At 41.7% G+C, this 24347-nt stretch overlaps 1 protein-coding gene across 1 annotated transcript; it reads left to right on the top strand.

Annotated features, from left to right (window-relative positions):
• The first annotated feature begins 200 nt into the window (after positions 1-200).
• Positions 201-3582, top strand: LOC126273134 (ejaculatory bulb-specific protein 3-like). The gene is made up of 2 exons (XM_049976591.1): positions 201-448; positions 3277-3582. Exons 1-2 carry the CDS (start codon positions 253-255, stop codon positions 3465-3467), a joined length of 387 nt encoding a protein of 128 aa, XP_049832548.1. The 5' UTR covers positions 201-252; the 3' UTR covers positions 3468-3582.
• Positions 3583-24347: the final 20765 nt, after the last annotated feature.

Here is a 24347-nt window from a genome sequence, read left to right as displayed (position 1 = left end):
AGTAATACTCACAATAGCACAACGAAACGGCATGTTGATTTATCTAGGTAAAGCTAACGTTGGAGTAAAACAATTGGCCGTAAACTGGAATGGAAAAACACGGATGGCTGGTGACGCACGAATGCCTCCCAGGACGCAAAGGTCTTGAGGAGCCGCGTGGTGGGGGACAGTGCCTGCTGTATATAAGCTCGGTGAAGGAGAGTGTCCGCATCAGCAGTGAACCCGGCACCGCAGACCCAACTCCCAGCAGATATGAAGGCTGCCCTGGTACTCGTCTCGGCGTTAGCCGTCATTGTGGTCGCCGCCGCGGAAGAGAAGTACACCACCAAGTACGACAACGTCAACCTGGACGAGATCATTGCCAACGACCGCCTGCTCAACAAGTACGCCCAGTGCTTGCTGGAGAATGACGACACCAACTGTACTGCCGACGGGAAGGAGCTGAAGAGTAAGTCGCCTGGTGCACCCGGCAACGTTCGGCATCATCCATTTTATGACCAGCTTAGAAAACATAAACTTACCACTAACGATTTCAGTAGGACAATTCAAAAAATGGTTCAAATGGCTCTGAGCACTATGGGACTCAACTGCTGTGGTCATTAATCCCCTCGAACTTAGAACTACTTAAACCAAACTAACCTAAGGACATCACACACATCCATGCCCGAGGCAGGATTCGAACCTGCGACCGTAGGCGGTTCCGAACTGAGCGCCTAGAACCGCGAGACCACCGCGCCCGGCAGTAGGACAATTAATCAGCGTGAGAATTCTGTAACCAATCAGTTGCAGTATAGTACAGTAAAGTGAGCGAAATGTAAGCTGCAGGGAACTTGGAACGACGTATAATTTTGGTAGTGGCGAATACTGCAAGATGAGTGCCAAATTAGAATATGGAATTACATCATAAACCAAAACATAATTGTAGTTTTAAAAATACTACTAATACGAGTATAATCACAACCTCACGAATGTTGCATTTAAATAAACGAACAGATACACGTTTTACGTATAAATCAACGACAGTAAAAACTTTTTAATCAGTGCCTGCGACTGATAATCAAACAATACTTTTATAGGTCAATAATTTTAGATACGTATAATGCCTGCAGAACTACAACGATTTCCAACTCTTTACTGCAAATACGGTATCAACCATGTTTATCTCATATTAATTCTGTTAGCGCTTTCGGTCAGTATGCCATCTTGAGAAAAGATTTAAACAATAGCGCAGTGGGATTCGAGGTAATACTTAATGCAATCAGATGTTAGGTAGGGGTTTATTCTGTACAAAGCTGTAACAGCTTTGGCATTAAATAAACGCGTCTCAAACTTATTTTTCTATAAGCGGATATTGGCGTATTTAAAGTGTGTAAACATTACATTTGGTGCCATTATGCCAGATAGGTCTCTGCTGCTACATAAAAACGTCTTTATTAAACCAATAGCTTACATGTATGCCGATATGTAATGTTGGAAACCAACGGGAGGAATAGCTGTAATTGTCTTAATATATTTCACCGGAGTTAATATTGGCTATGTGATGTTTTATCTATAATACTTCGTTTTGACACATTTTGATCTACTCTCCTCTAATCTACCTATTATCTCCCTGTCTTATCCGGTATATCAAACATTATTACTTAAATTTAAACTTAAACGTGTAAAAAAAAAAAAAAAAAACGTAAACTTCAGGATGACACAGAAAAACGGGAACGTTTCCACAGTACAATAAAACTAGAAGTGATGAAGGAAAGAAATTGCATAGTAATTGAAACCTTACAACTTTGCCATTTACGAAACATTGATGGCATTTATATTTTTACAAAATCACTTCCTTTAGATGGCATCCTCCTGTACGAATACATTAGTAAAATTTGCTGTTGAGATTTCTCATTGACCGCTGCATCATCTCAGCTGGGCTACTGTGAATTGCATCCCGAATTCCCTATTTTAACTCATTCAGGGTTCGTGATGGAGTCGCGTAGACTTTGCTCTTGACGTAGCCCCACAAGAAAAAACGCCAAACGGATAAATCTGGCGATCTAGGGGGCCAGGGTATGTTACTGAATCGTAAGATCACACGGTTGGCAAATAAATCTCGCACAAATGCGATTTACTGCCGTGCAGTTTGTGATGTCGCTCCGTCCTGTTGAAACCAGGCTTGTTGAAAGTCTAGAAAGTTGTTCAAAATCAAGTGTAACGAAAGTTCGTAACATCTCCGCGTAACGTTTGGAATTGGCAGTTATTGTATTTCCCTGTTCATTTGCGAAAAAATAGGGTTCGATAATATCATGTGATGGAACACCACACCATACTGTCAGTTTACTTGCGTGTAAAGGGCGCTCGAGAACGTCATTAGGCTTTGTGTTTTCCCAGTAAACGGTAGATCTGTTTATTCACATAACCTGTGAGATTGAAAAGTGCCTCATCTGACATCCACAACTTGTTCAGAAATTCATCGTCATTGTTTAGTTTTGTTATCACTTGTTGACAGAATTAATCGTAACCGGTAATCGTTGTCCTTCAATTGTTGCACCATCTGTATTTTGTACAGATGAAATTTTAAATAAGATTAAGAATTCTGTGAACACTCTCTCGGACATTCCACCACTGCTGCTTGCCTGCGAATTGAACGTCGTGGGCTTTGTAAGACAGACTCGCATACAACGTCCTGTTGGTTTCTTCTTGAGGGCAGCTCCATCTCTTCCAAGCTATTAATCCAACATTTTATCACGTCTTTCGACGAAACGGCATCACGACGTCCTAAATTATATAAAACGTCGAAACTCCCTCTGCGCGGCTATTTAACTATTCTTGTTTTATGAAACATTTTTATGGCTAACGCATGAAGTTCTCCGTTTCACTGAGCCTTGATTACTGAAATGGCGGACTGTTTACTCGCTGTCACGAACCTGCAGTGCTGCCACCTGCCCATGGCTGTCACTGCTCGTTTCAAAAATTCCCTTTAATCTGTGTCACCCTGTGTTACAAATTTGAAGTTTGTAGTTAGATGCTGACTGACGTAAGTCTATTTTGTACCTGGTAACTAAAAAATCTCACAAAGTAATATTTTATTTATTTATGAATTAACAAAAAGCAGCAGTTTCTAGAAAGAAAAATGTTGGAAGAATATTTTTTAACTAGTTACTAATTAATAAGAGGGTACTAATCCAAATATTTGGAAGCAGGAAAACTTTTGTTCACTGGTAAAACTGTCAGACTCTGCTTACATCTGAATAAGCTCTCAGGTTTACAAGTGGGGTTTTCTGCCTGCAGGTGTCATCCCCGACGCGCTGAGCAACGAGTGCGCCAAGTGCAACGAGAAGCAGAAGGAGGGCACCAAGAAGGTGCTGAAGCACCTCATCAACCACAAGCCCGACATCTGGGCGCAGCTGAAGGCCAAGTACGACCCCGACGGCACCTACAGCAAGAAGTACGAGGACAGGGAGAAGGAACTCCACCAATAAGCACTGTACTCTCGCGTCTCTGTTGTGCAAATGTTCTGCTGAAATAAAATGTTCCATATGCTACATGTATCGCCTTTAGTACAATAATTAGCAATAAAATCAAAAATGACTTCAATATCAAATGTAGACTGACACTAAAGATTAAGTAATTTTACTCTCGTTTGATTTGCTGCCGGATTACTGCAATATGATTTGCACTATGGCGGATGATGAAACGCACTAAGAATGCCAACTTCAGTATCATTACGATGTCAACCTAATTAATAGTGTTATTTTTCTGCCAAAAGTCTATCGAGAATAAAAATAACATGATGGCTAGAGTATGTGATCCATTTACTGGAGGTCTTGCATTCCTGTGGCTCGTTCTTTTTGTTCCCAGGGAAGTTTCAGATTCAGACTCTCACTGTCACCTCAGTTTTTGAATGATTTCAGTATATCAGCACCTTCAGACACGCGTATACCTAATGTCTCAAGTATAGACAGGAGTGTTTTGTTAATTTCATTGTACTACTTACCAGCACATTGTTTGTGCTAGTGACATCATGTCTCTGTGTTTCAAACCTGATAAGAGTGTTATTATCAGTAGTAAAAACGCAACTCCTCTGTTTAAAGACACTCAAAAAACATTGTATAAAACGAGAATCATGTGTCATGACCACATATTTCATTGGAGATTGCTACACAGACATTCCTAGGCAAGGACAGATGCACAAATTAGAAAGGAAACCACAAACATAATCGTCTGAAATTACATATTTTCGATCGAAACTTAAACTTAACACCGCAGAAGTCTCATAGTAATTTACGTCTGTTGAATTTCACAATATTATAATTTACACAACCTTTATTTTTACATTTTGTAAGTGCAAGAAAAATGGGTTTTTAACATTGAAGAACCATTTCAGCCAAAACCTTGTGCGGCGCACATGCCCTCTAGCTTAGGTGTCTTTTGTAGATCAGTTTGATTCTGTTTCCAAGCTTCATAGGCAAGAAATGTAGTACATTAATTTATTCGACTTGATTTAACTTGCACCACAGTGGTACGTTGTAAACAGTTGTCGTATACATATTCTATATAAGATACATAAATTCCAAAGAACAGTCATTTCTGTGGAAGGAAATGTGATACCCAACAGGACGTGTAAAAAGGATAAAATTCTAAAAATTACTAAACACAAGCAATTGTAGAAGATTCTAGAGAGCCTTGGAACACATAAGGTTTGTTGCTCGAATAACTTTTGAGGTTCACGTTAAGTGATCGTGCTCGTCAAATTATATAAAATTCAATAGCCAAACAACAATTCATTACATACTTTGTGTGTCATCACGTAAGGTAGACAAAAATTACCTATGCCATACTTTGGCAATTGCTTTCTCATTAGCAAAATGGGGGGATTATTTCGAAGTGTGGTTCTTTGATTGTGATATATCACAAACTGTCCGCAGTTCGTGGTCGTGCGGTAGCGTTCTCGCTTACCGCGCGCGGGTTCCCGGGTTCGATTCCCGGCGGGGCCAGGGATTTTCTCTGCCTCGTGATGACTGGGTGTTGTGTGCTGTCCGTAGGTTAGGTTTAAGTAGTTTTAAGTTCTAGGGGACTGATGACCATAGATGTTAAGTCCCATAATGCTTAGAGCCACTTGAACCATTTTTTTTGGGACAATATGGCATGTGTACGCATCCTTGGCTGCTGCATTCGCAGTCTTGTTGCTTAGAGTTCCCACACTGATGACCAGGAGCAAATCACATCTATTCCTTGTTGTTGTAAACCCGAATTGGCTAGACTGGTTTCTCTTCTGGTTACAAGCACGAGGTGAGTCGCTGTAAATCAAGGTACTGGAGCATATGATAAATTTTATGACTTAGAAACATTTCATTTGCTTTAATGCTCCGGGAATCGTAAGTGTCTCGTCATTAACTTCGAAATAGTACTAACAAACAGTAGCAGAAAACTATAGAACAGCGAAGATTGCAAGACTGTTTGTATGCTCTGACTCATTATGCCAGTGGGTCTTTGGTATTAGTGTTCACACTTTATATTGTATAATGGTGTTGTAAAACGTGATTTGGCTTTCCGTTTGCTATTCGAGTGACTTTAAAATGCCCCTGAGCCTCTTCAGGTTTGTGTGACCAGCCTGGTCCCCTCATGGTAAAAAAGGCACAATAACCTTAAGATTTGGTGGCTTTGTTAACCCACGGAACTGGTATGCATAATTCAGCCACGTTAATGCGAAAACCCTGTTCCCCAGGAAGTTGAAGATGATTAGTTCCTTAGTTTCATTCATTTTGAATTCACGGGCAGTCAAAACGAGGCCAAAGAATCACATGGACTTTATCATGCACTGAACGGTGTTTTTCTTTCAATGCCGGTGTTTCAAATGCGCTTCGTGAGCGGTGGAAGTTTATGCACACTGTATTCTCTGAGAACTTGAAATGTGTTAGCGCAGTCCTGAGTGGTGACAGATAGATTGATTTTTCTAAGTTAGAACCTGATATACACTCTAATACAAAAAAAAAAAAAACAACTCTCCGACGCGCCACGAAGGAATTATCCGAATGAGACGGAAAGAAGCAGATGTGCTGTACAACCGGCCGGAGTGGACAAGCGGTTCTGCGGTTCTGGGCGCTACAGTCTGGAACCGAGCGACTGCTCCGGTCGCAGGTTCCAATCCTGCCTCGGGCATGGATGTGTGTGATGTCCTTAGGTTGGTTAGGTTTAATTAGTTCTAAGTTCTAGGTCACTGATGGCCTCAGAAGTTAAGTCGCATAGAGCTCAGAGCCATTTGAACCATTTGTAATCATTTCTTTATTTGTACATGAAAATCGCACTACCGATTTCCATACCATTCGGGTAATTCCTTTGTGGTGCGTGTATGCACGAGTAGCGCAGGCACCCCGCCCCCTCACACTCTTTTAAGTCGGTCGTTCTGTGCTGTTGGAGGCGGAGATGAATGTTGCGAAATCATTCATATGTAAGAAGCATCGTACGAGATTCATTACTGTGGGTGTTCCGCTATTGATGGAGGCAATAGTTGGTTGCTTGAGAGATACCGTTCTTTTGAAACTGAACTAATAGGCTTCCCAGACAGGATGCCTAAAATATCTCCGAGTCGAGAAAGTCCGAAATATTTTACGGAGACATTACTGGAAGACGAACTTTAGGGACTGTCGCAGAACATTATTCTTTCAAGTGCTGTCTTAGGCCTTCTCAAGTTTGGAAAGTAGACTTGGGAAATCCTGTTGTATCGCTGCCCGCAGCAGGCTCCGGTTATTGATGGCTAATGAGTCTAAGGAGCTATGTGAGTTCGAGATCCAAAGTAAGTAACAGAATTAGAATCTACTCCAAGCGCTTTCCTAGGACCCATGTGAGCTGAACACTGCAATATACGTTTGGGCACGTATGGTCGTTTTCTACTTTCAGAAGAAATCTTAGGGTGCTTACTCCGATAAGTTGGTGCTGTTTTCCATTCATAGTTGCACAAGGTGTCTTTCACTTTTCCTGTGAGTCACCGCCCTTTATCGTGATCAGACACTATGATTCCTGCAGCCGACAATGCGTAATCTAGTAGGATCACTTAAGCAGTTCCTTGCTCTTGAAATCTGAGTCCTAAATGTGGCTGGCTGGTCTGGACATTTCAGGAGTGCATAACAACAATAACTGTGCACTTCCCCCCTTTCACGGAAATATTACTGATTGTCGGCTGTACCAATATCTAACTAGCTACAAGACGACGATGTTCTCTCTAGTCGATTCCATGACAGATTCCACTGATTCCAGAGCGGCACCCATCGCTCCACTCTGAATATGATGTCCTGGAATCTGCGTTCTGGGAGCTATCTTCTTCACCCGGCACATAAAGAGACCTTATAATTGGGCAACATGGAATAGATTAAAAGGTAACTACGCGTTGGAACTACGCGGTGGAAACGTTTTTTACAACGGAATTGCTAATATTGCGGTATATAACTACCGCCGACGATCCTACTAAATCAGTAATGAGAGAGTGACACAGGTTAACTAGCTACAGGAACGATAGCAACTGGAATTCAGTCAGTTATTTTACAAAAATCTACACATTTGAACTTAGGGAATAAAACTATACATTAAAAATTTAAAAAAAAATGCACATGAGGTATTAAATTACGTCAGCTTCAATTTGTAAATACCTGATTTGTCCCGCAAGATACTGTAGATAATAGGAAAAGGGAGTTGTTACCTCCAGGAATCACGACCGATGCTCTTTAATCGACGAGGAAAAAATAATTGCGTTACCCATGGTACAAAGGGTAGTGCTACTTAGACAGGCACAGGGATTAATACACGTGCATGGCTGTCTAATAAGCAAGGTATGACAGTACATGTTTCATAATAATAAAGATCCACACGCAAATCGCGAAAGAAATGAAATAACTAAACAAGCAATCTTGCATATGGCGTTCAGCAAAATCGAATGCTATAGCGACGTTCCCAGAAACCACGAGAGACTTGGTCAGCTACATCTTATCCCGTCTCAAGGAATGTCAAACACTGTAGCGAGACACACTTACCAGTTTGTACAACGCCAGATAGGAATGAAATAAATAGAAAGCGCAGGGAAGCTAGAGCGAAATGGCTACATGAACAATGCGAAGAAATCGCAAAAGAAATGATCGGCGGCAGGTCTGACCCAGTATACAGAAAGTCTAAAGCGACCTTCAATTAAATTAAAAGCAAAAGCCATAGCACGAAGAGTGTAATGGGAACTCCACTGTTAATTGCAGAGGAGAGAGCGGACAGGTGGAAGGAGTACTCCGACGGATTCTATGAGTGGGGAAGGCTTGTCTGACGACGTGGCAGAAGAAGAAACAGGAGTCGACAGGAATGTATGAAGTTCATTGAAATGAAACCTGGTCAGTGCGTCTGCCTTTGCCTTACACGTAAGGTGGCGCCATGTAACTGCGGGTGTGGTGGCGAGCAAGGAGGAACAATGAAGAGTGATTCGAGTTTTGGCGGCGGAGGTAGTTGGCGGCCATGAAACGTATCGACGGATGAAGGCAGTGTACGGCGATAACAGTCTGAGCCGTTCAAGTGTTGTGGAATGGAACTAACGATTCCTTGAGCGGCGCGAATATTAGAGCCAGAATTTAAAAGCGCTTTGAGCGAGTTAAGATCAATAAAGCTTGAAGGGATAGATAACATTCCGTCAGAATTTATAAAATCACTGGGGGGGAACAACAAAACGACTATTCAGATTGATGTGTAGCTGGTATGAGACTGGTGATATACCACCACGCTTCCGAAGAAACACCATCAACTCAAGTGTCTACAAGTGCGAAAATAATCAAACGATCAGCTTAATAGCTCTTACATTCATGCTGCTGAAAGAATAAGATACAGAAGAGCAGAGAACAAAATTAAGAACCTGTTAGATGACGATATTTTGGCACTAGGAAAGGTAAAGTTAATAGAGGGGCAGTTCTGAACTTCCGGTTGATAATGGAAGCAAGACTGGAAAAACTCAAAACGCTTTCATAGTATTTGTCGGCCTAGTAAAAGCGTTCGATGTGTCAAACGTCAAAATGTTCGCAATTCTGAGAAAAATAGGGGTAAGCTATAGCGAAAGACGGATAATACACAATATATACAGGAACGAAGAGGGAGCAATAAGACTGGAAGATCAAGAATAAAGTGCTCGCACTACAACGTGTGTATGGCAGTCGTTCACCCCTACTGCTCAGTATACACATCGAAGAAGCAATGTCGACAATAAAAGAAGGGGTCAGGAGTGGGATTAACATTCAGCGTGAAAGGGTATTAATCATAAGAATCGCGGATGACGTTGCCATCCTCAATGGAATTGAACAACATCTGGTGGTGGAATGAAATGAAATGAGGGTATGGCATTGTTGGACGGGAGGTCTCATATGGGGAGTTGCAGTCGACGCTACATTGGGCAACTTACCTTCCGGTGATGAGGATGAAGAGATGATGAGGACAACACAACACTCCAATCCGACCGGGAATCGAACTCGGGCCAGTTGCATGGGAGGCAAGAACGTTACCACCAAGCCAAGCAGGCGGACGATGGAATGAACATACTAATGAGAACAGAAGACGGACTGAGAATAAATCGAGAAGAGAAAAAAGTAGTGAGAATTAGCAGAAATGAAATCAGCGAGAAACTGAATACCTGGATTAGGGATCACCAAGTAGACGAAGTTCAGGAATTCTGGTACTTAGGCAGCAGAATAAGCGATGGCGGACGGAGCAAGGAGGACACAAAAAGCCGACTAGTACAGGTGAAAAGGCATTCCTGGCCAAGAGAAGTCTACTAGTGTCAAACATTCATAGGAGTAAAGCACGAAGTCAAAGCAACTGGGTCGTCAGGCAAGAGGAAAGACTTGCACTGTTCTCCCCTCTCCTGAGAATTTAGAAATATCTGGACAGACCGACTAAACACAAAAAAGTGCGCCCTTTAGTGCGGAAACATGTAACAACCGAGTCAATTGCCAAGGAATCTGGGCGTTCTTGCGTGGGCATAACTCGTCATTGAGAAGCTGCTCGAACACTATATTTTAACGCAAATGACTCTGCTGGGCTCCCCCGTGACCAGAATGGACACGCCGAAATTGGGTGCTGTGGAGCTGCCCACATTTATCTTTTGGAAGGCGTATCCCATTTTCTGTGAAGAACAGGCAGGGCCGAAACACAGAAAATGACCTAGGAAAGCTCAAGTGACCGACCAGGCGTCATTCATAGGCGAAAAAAATACTATCACTTTAATAAAATCTGAATTGCTCATGTTAAGAGGAACACGTAATTAGACATAAATGATGGCAGGAAGACGCTAGCAACTCATTAGATAGATATTACTTTTTCTCTAACTGGTATTTTCTTGTTCTTATATTGAAGTGACTGGCAGAAATTAATCTTAAACGGAGGCCGAGACTGATTTCCATTAAACGAATCAAACAGAAACCATAGGAACGTGTCATCCTTGGATAGGAAAACGGCAAGCAGTTTCTTTAGTTCACCTTATTAATTTCATTTTTTGTTATTTGTTGTTGGTCTGAGGGACCACATTAGCTGGTTCACGAAAGGGCTAAGGAGTGTGGGCCCATCTCAAACAAGCAGTGAGAAAAAAGAAAAAAAAAGAATCAAGAAAAGTGGAAAGTAGAAAAGACATATGCGATGGATATGACGGATGTATCTCAAGGTGACATCAACAGATCCCTTACACATGTCAGCTGTACTCACCCAAATATAAGTTTGACGAAGGTGATCGAGGTGGACCATAAGCTAGCATTTCCCAGACGTCTTGGTGAAAGGAAAAGCGGACGGACCGTAGGACTACAACATATACAGCAGACTTGTACCTACGTACTCAGAATGGGCAGCATCCAGCGTAAAGAAGCAGTGTGCTAAAAACCCTAGTACACATGGCACGTTCACACACCGACCCAGAGAATGTATCCAGCAATTAGAACGTCTGCAGGCGGTTTTCAAGATAAATGGCTACACATAGGGACAGGTTCGACGGCCACTGCAAATTACACCAACAGGACTGTTTTCCTAAGACTGTGGAACGTTGCCACTACATTTGAGCTATACTCCGAGGCATTTTCGGCGAAATTATGATGGATCCCCGGAAACACATTAAGACTGTGTCCTGCGCTTTTACAAATAAGGGAAGCTTACATCCAACAAGTTACAAAATTTGTTCAGTTTTCGCACAACTGTAGCATGTACTTCTACACAAATTTTACATTCACAGTATAGTGCAACGAGTAAACAAGAGGAAAATGTATCACAGGCTACACAGAAGTAGTATGCTATAAAAATCCTGATTTTAACACGTAAAAGTGATAAAACGCCATTGGTACACATCTGGGACACTCCCAATTCAATACTTATATGTGTATCTAAATTAACAGTAAAATGCTCTTTTGAATAATCTGCAAGAACTGTTCCTAAAGCTGCGGATAGATAACTGAATATTTGTGCAAGTCCATAAATACCATCTAGACAGAAAATGAGAACAGTATACAATTAGCGGATTTGGATATTGTAGATAAACACATACACATACCAGGAACATATTGACACACATTTAACGGCTGAGCGTTCAACATTCAGTTGAGTAACACTTAGGAATGTAGTAAGTTAACTGTGCATAGATCTTCTCCTGGCAGCATAATTATCAAAAGCACTAATTAGTAGCACAGGGAGCTACATCAGGATGTTGGCATTGTTAACGAATTCTTACAGTATCTTTTACGTTGCTGTACCTTTGGATACTAACAAAGTTGGCTGCTTGGGAAGTGATGACCAACCGCCTGAAGAATACTTGTACAGACATTGATGTGATACGTGTTATGACGACATTGTGGGAACATTCAGTTTGGATCTTCTTCCTTTCCACAAACACATAGAGGTGTGGTGCTTAGGTTAAACCGACAGAGGTGTCTGTCAATAGCTGACTAAAAGGGGTAGGGGCGAAAGGGACGGTCAGTCCAAATATCGAATGACTTAAGATTTGGATGTCCCCCTGCGACACTCCTTTTTTAATCAAACCTCAAACAAACTCACAATTCGTTCAGTAAATAAGAGGCAGCTTGCAGTTCGAGGCCTCATACATATGCAAGATATAAACATAGATATCTACTCACCTATTGTCACACCATGGCATTTGTCAATGGGTGTGTTCAGAATTTTTAGAAATTTTGTAAAAAATTGCATGAAACTTAAACACTGTAGAATGATAAGCTGTTGCCTGTGATATACAGGGTGTCCCTCTTGATAAGTATGGAGGTGTGATTACACATGTCAGTCAAATCGCGATTACGGGCAGCATGGGGTTCCGCCTGAGCCTCAGGACGTGCGCTAGCAGCGCATGTCGGGTGTTACAAGCGTCAAATTCGCGTCGCAATATCTCGGGATATAATGGGAATATTGCGATGCAATCAACGCCATTGTGTAAGTGCTTTGTCATGCTATGGATTGCTGAAGAAAAAATATAGGAGGTCCATTTAAAAAACATAAGTTTGTGTTAAAAAACACATATGCTTTCGTTTTAGAATGTTTCCAAATATGTACATTCATGGGCCACAGCCCTACATTGATACCAGTGAAAGTCGTTTTCCAATAGCTGTTATTGTTCCAGAGATATTTTGGGTGGACAAGTTAGCTGGGACACCCTGTATAGTTATTCTACATGAAACGTTTTTTGATACCTAAGCCATCTACAGAGGTGTACTGTAAGTATAGTTTAAAAATACGTGCATAAGTGCAGTGAAGAGCTTACTACTGATTTATTAATTTTTTACTTGAATATTGCATTTTAAAAATTACTTCTCCGAAGTTTCTACATAATTGTTGTACAGTTTATTTTATGAATATAAAATTCAAACTAAATGCGGTAGAGTCATTTAGATTTAAACAAACCTTTTTTTCCACTGTAAACATCAAGGTCAACACTAGAGTCAACTAAACTTTATACGGCATAACTAAATGGAAGAAACCTATCACATTTTTTTTCTTTTTTACTGAACATACCAATATCACACAAATATTTACATAGTTATAGTCATCGTCTTAAGGGATGCTTCCAGCTTGCTCTACGGCGGCTTCGGTGCGAGACATAAGTAACACATTGAAGAGCGAAAGAAACTGTGTAAGTAGCCTGTTTATATGTTTGTATGTTGGCAGCGCGATATACTGCATTAAAAACTCTGACATCGCTGTGCGCCATCCGTAAGAGACTCTGTGTGGCTGGTCTGAGTCGCAATTAGAGATGTATAGCCAGCAGTGATGGAAGCTGGAGGTGAATAGCCAGCAGAGTTGGAGGTTGGATGTTAATAGTTGGCAGTGATGGAGGTTAGATGTCTGAAGTGTTAGCGCGAGCTGACGGTCTAGAGTGTGTCCGTCTTTTATGTTAACTATTTGCAGTCAGATTGCATTGCGCTTGTATATTATTGGTAATAAATGAATAGGTTTAATTTGAATCTTTCTTGTCATAGTAAATTCTGTAGGTTAGTATTCAAACAATAAAGACAGGCAAAGTGACAATACTTTTAGTTTCACTCAGCAGTTTAAGAACACTGAGTAAGCATTCAGCAGTTTAAGTAAAATCATATTTAGAAATTTCACCTCCCCAGTTATTGCAGTCCAAAAAAGTAAAAACTATATTCACAAGTTTCAGCTGGTACACCTGCCTAATATCGTGTAGAGCCCTCGTGAGCACGCAGAGGTGCCGCAACACGTCGTGGCATGGACTAGACTACTGTCTGAAACAGTGCTTGAGGGAACTGACACCATGATACCTGCAGGGCTGTCCATAAATCCGCAAGAGTACCAGGGGGTGGAGATTAATTTTGAACAGCACGTTGCAAGGCATTCCAGATGTGCTCAATAATGGTCATGTCTGGATAGTTTGAGGGCCAGCCGCAGTGTTTAAACTTAAAAGAATGTACCTGGAGCCACTCTGTAGCAATTCTGGACGTGTGGGATGTCGCATTGTTCTGCTGGAATTTCCCAAGTCCGTCGGAAAGCACAGTGGACATGAATGGATGAAGTTGATCAGACAGGATACTTACGAACATGTCACTTGTCAGAGTCGTATCTAGACGTATCAGGGTTCCCGTATGACTCCAACGGCATATTCACCACACCGTTATATTGCCTTCACCAGCTTGAACATTCCTCTGTTGAGAATGGCTCTGAGCACTATGGGACTTAACATCTATCGTCATCAGTCCCCTAGAACTTAGAACTACTTAGACCTAACTAACCTAAGGACAATACACAACACCCAGCCATCACGAGGCAGAGAAAATCCCTGTCTCCGCCGGGAATCGCACCCGGGAACCTTGGCGCGGGAAGCGAGAACGCTACCGCACGACCACGAGATGCGTGCCCTCTGTTAACAAGCAGGGTCCATGGATTCATGAGGTTGTTTCCCTACCCATACACGTCGATCCGCTCGATACAATTTGAAACGAGACTCGTCCGACCAGGTAACATGTTTACAGCCATCAACAGCCCAATGCCGCTATTGACGGGCCTAGGCGAGGCGTAAAGTTTTGTGTAGTGCAGTCATCAAGGGTACACGAGTGGGCCTTCGGCTCCGAAAGCCCATATCGATGATGTTTCGTTGAATGCTACGCACAATAACACTTGTTTACAGCCCGGTATTAAAATATGCAGAAAGTTTCGGAAGAGTTGCACTTCTGTTACGTTGAACGATTCTCTTCAGTCGTCGTTGATCCTGTTCTTGCAGGATATTTTTCCACCCTCATCGATGTCGAAGATTTGATGTTTTATCAGATTCCTGATATTCCCGGTAATCACGTGAAATGGCCGTACGGAGAGTTCCCACTTGATCGCTACCTCGGAGATGCTGTGTCCCATCGCTCGTGCGTCGACTATAACACCACGTTGAAACTCACTTAAATCTTGATAACCTGCCATTTTAGCAGCAGTAACAGATCTAACAAAACAACTTCCCCAGACGCTTGTTATCTTATACAGGTGTTGCCGACCTCAGCGCCGTATTCTGCCTGTTAACATATCTTTGTTTTTGATTGGGTATGCCTAGACTAATTCCTTTGTCGCTTCAGTATAGATCCGAATATCAGAGATATTGCGTGATGATTTCTTTCGTGAAAGGAACAACATATCTATTAAAAATTGCTATCTCAACCGTACTGTCGCAATATTGCGTTATAACTTGTGAGTTGTTAGGAGACCAAGTGTTCGAACAAATTTCGTGCTTACAGCCCGTCATCTTTTAATTCACAGCACGATTTTTCAACTTGTTAGCTGCCAGTTATCGTCAGGTGAGCCATTGAAGCTTAAAAGCCTTCAATGGCTCACTTGAAGCCGAAATAACGATGACCGACTGAAAGCCCCAACTTTGCTTGAACATCCAGCTCGCCGGAAAATGTTAAAACTCACAGGATACCCTGTGATAGAAGCCACGGTGGGACTTCCCTTCCACTTCCATTTGAAACTCTCAGGGAATGTCCTTCAGAAGCAGGAAAACCCAAACGGCCCACAGCTGCACGCGCTCTGCAATACCTTGTGCTTCGTGTTAACTTCCATCCTTCTTAAAGCTCTGTTAGAAATGCTATGCAAATAACAAATTTTTTCCTCGATTTTTGTCAGGGTTTGTTAAATGAGTTTAAACAGTGAATGTATTCTCGTGAACTAAGAAGAACCCAAAAAGTGGTAGCTAGATTTGTAATTAGGCTATTATTATTTCGAAATTTTCTAGTGTATATTATCAGGATCAGAAAGGCATGGACACTTAATATCCTATAATCACACAAACATTACATTCTTTATTTTCATTTTTTGCAGCAAATAAAGAATTTGTTGTAATGTCGAAATATGTTACAAATTCTAGAAGCATTATGTTTAACAAACAAATAATGGTTTATAAAGTAGTAAATTATAAATAATATTTTTATATTCTAGAGAAATTGGTATTAATGGCATCCACCATATAAACGCTATACACAATATTCATTTGAAAATGACCATACATTCATGGCCATGATGGTACCTGTCTACTCTCTTCAGCGAAGATACAGGCTACATGGAGAGAAAACATTACACTTAATAGATGTGTAGGTTATGATCTCCAATCTTGCGAAACTCATTTTTGTGATAAGAATTAACCTATACGGCTTCCAGAAAAGTAAACTAAGAAAAGGAGCTAAATCACTCGCTGGATCTTTATCGAAATATCTTTCAGCTTATGAAGAAAATAAAGATGCAAAAGGAAAGAGTAATCAGATCGTTGAATCTGGCTACGGTGTACAATTCTTATGCTGTTGAGACTACAAATACAAGTGAAAATCCTGCTTCATGTAATTTTAATGAAGAATTTGACGTAAGAGTCACCGATAAAAATGTAATAAGGATAGCAATGATGAGAATTAGCAATTTTTGTTCCGTCTAAGTACGTCTCCTTTCATCCGCATTGTGCGGTTGACGGCAAAATGTGATACAGAATTGGAAGAGCATTGATTAAAACAGTTTGTACGCCGTTGGTATGTTCAAAGAAAGCACTTTATTATTTATTAACACATTTCCCAATATCTGTTCCAGAGAAAATCACATTTTTGTTTATTGAAAAGGGGAATGAAGTATACGAAAATAGTGTGGAACCTTGAATATATACAAAAACCACGTGATCTAGCTACAGATAAACACCGTTGTCTATCTTCGTCATGGTTTCATTCAAATTCGTTTACTTTACGACGGTTCCTTGTCCTAAGAACCAAAGACACTGTAGACATATTGTATTTAAATAAATGGACGCTGCACTCACTATCAAGAAATAAAATATACTGTTTCTAATATCGATTATTTTCCTTTTAGGGCGAGATACTGAATCCAATGATACCACAGCATGAATAATCCCCCGAAAATCTATCAAATTTAGAAATATAGAAAACACTCTCTATGGGCTTGAAACTCAATAAATCATTGAGAAAGATAATCAGAAAATTGTTAGTAATGAGACCACGCAAAGAGAAACATTGTAGATCGTCTTTTAGATATTGAACTACTTTTAGCCTAGAAGAACGTTGCTTTCTACAGTTATTGTGAACACGTATCATCGGGAAGCAAACAAAAAATTATTAGAATTGGTGCAAACGATGGTGAAATGTGATCCAGTACTGAAAAAGCATAGTTTCAATATTGAGGAACCCACTGATGGCTTTAAAGAGAGTACCTTCTTGGTTTTCAAATCGATAAAAAATTAAATTATTTTTATTTTAGGTGAACATGTTACGTAAAAAATTATTGCACACATAGAAAAGGCTAACTATTACGAAATAAATTTCTATAGCACCTCTGATGAAAACAGAGACGACCAAATGAGTTAAACAATTAGATACGTCTATTTAGAAGACAACAGTGTGGAGGTGCGAGAACAATTCATTCGTTTTTTTTTTTTTTTTTGTGCCAGGGAAGACTGCAGAGGATAACTCGAAAGGTATTCAGCAGTAGCTGGAAAAATATAGGCTGGCTATTGCGGTGTGTAGGGCTCGTGATTATCATAATGCTGAGCAGTGTGAGGTGTACATGGAGCAGTACAACGAAAAACTCGAGACGTCAATCCAAAAACTCTGTTCAGATCCTTTGATGAGGATTCCAAAAATATGTGGCATCCATTTTTTGGTATTGTAGATAAGTTACATTCACTCTTCTCGTCTTCTACATATACAGTACTGGCCTTTAATTTTGTACACCAAGAAGAAATGTAGATGATAAACGGGTATTCATTGGACAAATATATTATACTACAACTGAATGTGATTACATTTTCATGCAATTTGGGTGCATAGATCCTGAGAAACCAGCACTCAGAACAACCACCCCTAGCCGTAATAACGACCTTGATACGCCTGGGCATTGAGTCAAACAGAGCTTGCATGAGGTGTACAGGTACAACTGCCCATGCAGCTTCAACACGATATCAAAATTCATCAAGAGTAGTGACTGGCGTATTGTGACGAGCCAGTTGCTCGGCCACCATTGACCAGACGTTTTCAATTGGTGAGAGTTCTGGAGAATGTGCTGGCCAGGGCAGCAGTCGAACATTTTCTGTATCCAGAAAGGCCCTTACAGGACCTGCAACATGCGGTCGTGCATTGTCCTGCTGATATGTAGGGTTGAGCAGGGATCGAATGAAGGGTAGGGCCACGAGTCGTAGCACATCTGAAATGTAACGTCCACCGTTCAAAGGGCCGTCAATGTAAACAAGAGGTGACCGAGACTTGTAACCAATAGCACCCCATACCATCACGCCGGGTGATGCGCCTGTATGGCGATGACGAACACACGCTTCCAATGCGTGTTCAGCGCGATGTCGCCAAATACAGAAGCGATCATGATGATGCCCTAAACGGAACCTGGATTCATCCGAAAAAATGACGTTTTGCCATTCGCGCACCCAGGTTCGTCGTTGAGTACACAATCGCACGCCCTCCTGTCTGTGATGCAGCGTCAAGAGTAACCGCAGCCATGATCTCCGAGCTGATAGTCCATGCTACTGGAAACGTCGTCGAACTGTTCATGCAGATAGTTGTTGTCTTACAAACGTCCCCATGTGTTGACTCAGGGATCTACACGTGACTGCACGATCCGTTACAGCCATGCGTATAATATGCCCGTCATCTCGACTGCTAGTGATACCAGGCCGTTGGGACCAAGCACAGCGTTCCGTATTACCCTACTGAACCCTCCGATTCCATATTCTGCTAACAGTCATTGGATCTCGACCAACGCGAGCAGCAATGTCGCGATACGATAAACCGCAATCGCGATAGGCTACAATCTGACCTTTATCAAAGTCGGAAACGCGGTGGTACGCATTACTCCTCTTCACACGAGGCATCAGAACAACGTTTCACCAGGCAACGCCTGTCAACTGCTGTGTGTGAATGAGAAATCGGTTGGAAACAATTCTAATGTCAGCACGTTGTAGGTGTCGCCACCGGCGCCAAACTTTTGTGAATGCTCTGAAAAGCTAATCATTTGCATATCACAGCATTTTCTTATTGTCGTTTAAATTTTTCGTCTGTTGGACGTCCTCTTCGTGGTGTAGCAATTTTAATGGCCAGTAGTGTAGATTGGCATTAGCTGCACAATAAAAAGACAGTCAAAAGTCTGAAACGACTGTTTGATACTCGCTGCACTGCTCGTTTCGAGTCAGGTAAGGTCGTAAAAGAAATCGTGGAAACAATTATGAGCACTGTGGAAGATATGAAAATCTGTTCAAGGCAAACTTTGATATTGGATCTCCAGCAAGGTTGCTCCTTTCACCTACGTCAACTCTTGGCACACGATACAGCTATAAGTACATTAAGCTCATCAATCTCCAAAACTGAATTTAGGTAAAGGACTCGCCAGACTAAAAACTCTGAATTAGTTTTTAGCGGGGAACGAAACGAACTGCAGTTTTAGACAAGATTGATACATTAGACCGTAAAAATACAATGACGTGTACACTATCAGTGACCGACAAAGGTAGCAGGAAGGAAAATAAAATGGTGTCGGGTGAACTAGCGAATGATACTAGCTTATAGATTCAAGGAGAAAATTGTCGTTCTGTTTACACAAGAACTGTCACTACGAAACGCGGCCATGAAGGAATAAACTAAAATATTCTAAATCGTTGAAACAAAATTTATGATTCAAACTTCCGATGACGTTCTGGGTATGACACTGGATGATCTGGTAGGAATTTGCTATGAGCTTGATAAGGAGCAGGTGCTGCAAGAAATGAAAAGATATCGTAGGCATCTACGTGCTCCTCATACCAGTGTGACATTGTTCTAGATGGAAAGCCCAAGAAATCTTTAAGTTTATAATTAAATGAGAATTCAGTGAATTATTACTGAAAATATCACTTACCATCCAATGCTTCAAACCATTTGAGTCTCAGACGCATCATGGGAGAGAAGCTTCTCTTGCTCTTTATGAAGAAACTACCTCGTACTAAAGTTACAGAACTAACCTGGTGTTATAATTGTAAAAGGTTGGTCTCTAGGCATATGAAATAAAATGTAATTTTGTTCATCTATTCTTTATTATTTCTTTGCACTTCACTTGATGGCTGCTGCGCTAATTGCAGATTCGTATTCTATGGTTCTCACTTATATATTCAAGTATGTATATTACTGGTAATAGAGCGTAGCGTGCACACAATATAAACGCTTAACGTTTTTTGTCAGACATTGCAAGTATATTATTTATGTTTTACAAAATATACATGACAAATGCATGTGTTTCTAAGCAGACTTGAGGCCTCATTCAGTTACGATGTCACGTCCTCCCACAGGCTTGGTTTGACGCCGGTGTCTGTCGAATATCCAAAGATTAAATTTCAGCCGTATTATAACTGTCGTGACGCTCCTGGATGTTTGTGTCAAATTATATCAGACGAACAAAACTGTGGCTGCGGCAGCGCGACTCTTTGACGGGGCTGTCAGCGAGGCTGCTGTCACAATAGCACACGTACGGGGCAGTGTGTATGCGAAACCAGTTGGACAGTCGCGCAGAACTGGGAGTACTACCAACCAGTAACATGAGACGGAACCCTCGAGTACCATCGGTTAGCCGAGTAGGACGGATTGGACAGGACACCTGGGTAGCCATGGTCTGGCTGTCAGCCGATAAGGAGACTGTGCTGTCGGATCAGGGAAGTACGCCACGCTACGCCTACTGCAGTTCGCTACAGGACAGTCTGTTCCTGGCGGTTCCTGGAATGCACGAGTTGGGGCAGCGTCTTGAGCTGTGTGAGTGCGTTGTCCTACAGCGTTCTCCTCATTTCTGGCACAAGTTGTTGTTAACTGTTTCACTACCACTCATATCGTGATTATAGGAAAGAGCAGGCATTGGTACTGGTGAGTACACAGGCATTTAGTGTGTGCAACGGTGACTATATATTATTGCGGTCTGTTAAGCACTTCTTTGATAGATTACCCCTGATTCTCAGTACTTGTATTATAATGAGTTTGGGTGGTTGTGCATCAGTGCTCAGCAAACCACTTAATTCTACACCTGCATCTGTATCTACATGTCTATTCCGCAAACCACACTTGTCTGCCTGGTAGAGTGTTCGCCGAACTACCTTCACAATAATTCTCAGTCATTCCACTATAGAACAACACGAGGAAAAACTAACACCTATATATTTCCGTACGAGCTCAGATTTCCCTTAATTTATTTTGATGACAGTTTCTCCGTGTATAGGTCTGCATGAATAATTTTTTTTATTGCATTAAGAGGTGAAGGTTTGTGATTGAAATTTCGAGAGAAGGTCCCTCCGCAACGAGAAACGTCTGTGTTTTCATGATGTCCACACTAAATCCCGTATTATGACTGTGATCCTCTCTCCCCTATTTCTCGATAATACAAAACTTACTGTTCTTCTTTGAGCTCTCTCGGTGTACTTTGCTAATACTGCCTACTAAAGATCCCACACCACGCAGCAGTACTCCAAAAGACGACGGATAAGCGTAGTAGATCTGTTGCATCTTCTAAGTGTTTTTGTATTTGGTTAGATTTGTCTGAAAGAAAAAAACTGATTTCAGTGAGGTGATGTTAAACCCATGCCGACTAGCGTGCCAAATTTTTTATAGTGGTAATTTTAGGTTTTGTAGTTTTTAGTTAGTGCAGATAATTTATAAGCCTCTTTTCACGGCATTTACATCTCGATACTTTTTTGCGAGTTATGAAACTTTCTCCTGTCCAAATATAAGTTAACAACGCTGAATACACTACCGGCCATTAAAATTGCTACACCACGATGATGACATGCTACAGACGCGAAATTTAGCCGCCAGGAAGGAGATGCTGTGATATGTAAATGATTAGCTTTTCATTCACACAAGGTTGGCGCCGGTGGCGACACCTACAACGTGCTGACATGAGGAAAGTTTCCAAACGATTTCTCATACACAAACAGCAGTTGACAGGCGTTGCCTGGTGAAACGTTGTTGTGATTCCTCGTGTAAAGAGGAGTAATGCGTACCATCGCACTTCCGACTTTGATAAAGGTCGGATTGTAGCCTATCGCGATTGCGGTTTATCGTATCGCGACATTACTGCTCGCGTTGGTCGAGATCAAATGACGGTTAGCAGAATATGGAATTGGTGGGTTCAGGAGCGTAATACGGAACGCCGTGCTGGATCCCAACGGCCTGGTATCACTAGCAGTCGAGATGACGGGCATCTTATACGCATAGCTGTAACGGATCGTGCAGCCATGTCTCGATCCCTGAGTCAACACATGGGAATGTTTGTAAGACAACAACTATCTGCATGAACAGTTCGACGACGTTTGCAGCTGCATGGACTATCAGCTCGGAGACCATGGCTGCGGTTACCCTTGACGCTGCATCACAGACAGGAGCGCCTGCGATGGTGTACTCAGCGACGAACCTGAGTGCGCGAATGGCAAAACGTCATTTTTTCGGATGAATCCAGGTTCCGTTTATAGCATCATCATGATCAAAACCGTATTTGGTGACATCGTGCTGAACACACATTGGAAGCGTGTTTTCGTCATCGCCATACAGGCGCATCACCCGGCGTGATGGTATGGGGTGCCATTGCTTACACGTCTCCGTCACCTCTTGTTCACATTGACGGCACTTTGAACAGTGGACGTTACATTTGAGATGTTCTACGACCCGGGGCTCTACTCTTCATTCGATCCCTGCAAAACCCTACATATCAGCAGGATAATGCACTACCGCATGTTGCAAGTCCTGTACGGGCCTTTCTGGGTACAGAAAATGTTCAACTGCAGCCCTGGCCAGCATATTCGCCAGATCTCTCACCAACTGAAAACGTCTGGTTAATGGTGACCAAGCAACTGGCTCGTCATAACACGCCAGTCACTACTCTTGAAGAAGTGTGGTGTCGTGTTGAAGCTGCATGGGCAGCTGTACCTGTACACGCAATCCAAGCTATGTTTGACTCAATGTCCAGGCTTATCAAGGCCACTATTACGGCCAGAGATGGTTGTTCTGGGTACTGACTTCTCAGGATCTATGCACCCAAATTGCGTGAAAATGTAATCACATGTCAGTTCTAGTATAATATATTTGTCCAATGAATACCAGTTTATCATCTGTATTTCTTCTTGGTGTGGTAATTTTAATGACTAGTAGTATAGCTCTTGCAGGAAATCTTGCTTTCTCCCGAAATAGTGAAGTTTAAGATTAGCATTTTCACTAACGGCTCATTTTACTTGCTGTATGTCAGAAAATAAAACTTCCAGCACTCTGCTGCTTGTTAGTAATATGAGTGCAGTTATTTTGTGTTTTATATCTCCTTCTTCAAACACGCGTTCCTTAGCACTGATCAATCGAAGTTTAAATCTTAGACAGCGACTGGAAAATAACTGCTACACGATCGGTAACAAATAAACAACTGACTGCAAGGCAGCGGCACCCACTGACAAGATAGGGTGACGTCAGCGCGGCGTCTGTGGACATTCACGGTCATGTCGGGACCATGCAGGAGTTACCAGTGGCTGACGCAGCCAAACAATTAGACGAAAAAGAGTAAGAAGTGGCACAGATGGATATGTAATCCAGATCCCAAAAAAATAAAAAAAATAAAAAAATAAATAAAAAAAATTCAAATGTGTGTGAGATCTTATGGGAATTAATTGCTAAGGCCATGAGTCCCTAAGCTTACACACTACTTAACCTAAAGTATCCTAAGGACAAACACACACACCCATGCCCGAAGGAGGAGTCGAACCTCCGGCGAGACCAGCCGCACAGTCCATGGCTGCAGCGCCTGAGACCGCTTTTTTCTTTTTTTTAATGTCATTTTGTTCGGTTTCGTTCGTTGCATCTGCTCGGGGCGGACGTCGTAAAACATCCGTTTAAGTTCGTTGTTGATCGATTAACTCAGTTTTTTTATTACAGAGGGCAGCTACCCCTCCGACCGAACACGCTGAGCTACCGTGCCGGCACCGCTCGGCTAATCCCGCGCGGCAATCCGCATCTATAGCCGCTAAACATAACAAACGCTCACTAAAAGGTGTATGCTGTGTATCACAACTGCATAGAGTGACAATTTCAAAATCATCACATATCGCTTGTTTCATGCGAATATCAATAGTGGTGTGCAACGCAAATGATGTCCCGCAACCCCGTTTCCTGAACTTTCATCAGAACAATGCAAGTTACCATGCAGTCCACTGTATCCAAGAATCCATTTAGGTAAAGAATTACGAAAAGAAATGAGTCCATGTAGTCTCTTAAAGAGATTTATTTAATATGATGATATATCTGTTTCAAGGAGAGTATTCAAATGTAACCTCTTTCAATCACTAGCTAAAACATTATGTCATGAACCACATC

This window comes from Schistocerca gregaria, chromosome 5 (assembly GCF_023897955.1).
Source record: "Schistocerca gregaria isolate iqSchGreg1 chromosome 5, iqSchGreg1.2, whole genome shotgun sequence".
NCBI lineage: Eukaryota > Metazoa > Arthropoda > Insecta > Orthoptera > Acrididae > Schistocerca > Schistocerca gregaria.
This window is presented reverse-complemented; position numbering and strand designations above follow the sequence as displayed.

Coding starts and splice junctions, on each gene's coding strand:
- LOC126273134 (XM_049976591.1), top strand. CDS start 253: ATGAAGGCTGCCCTGGTACTCGTCTCGGCGTTAGCCGTCATTGTGGTC. Junction 449..3,276: donor CGACGGGAAGGAGCTGAAGA/GTAAGTCGCCTG, acceptor TTCTGCCTGCAG/GTGTCATCCCCGACGCGCTG.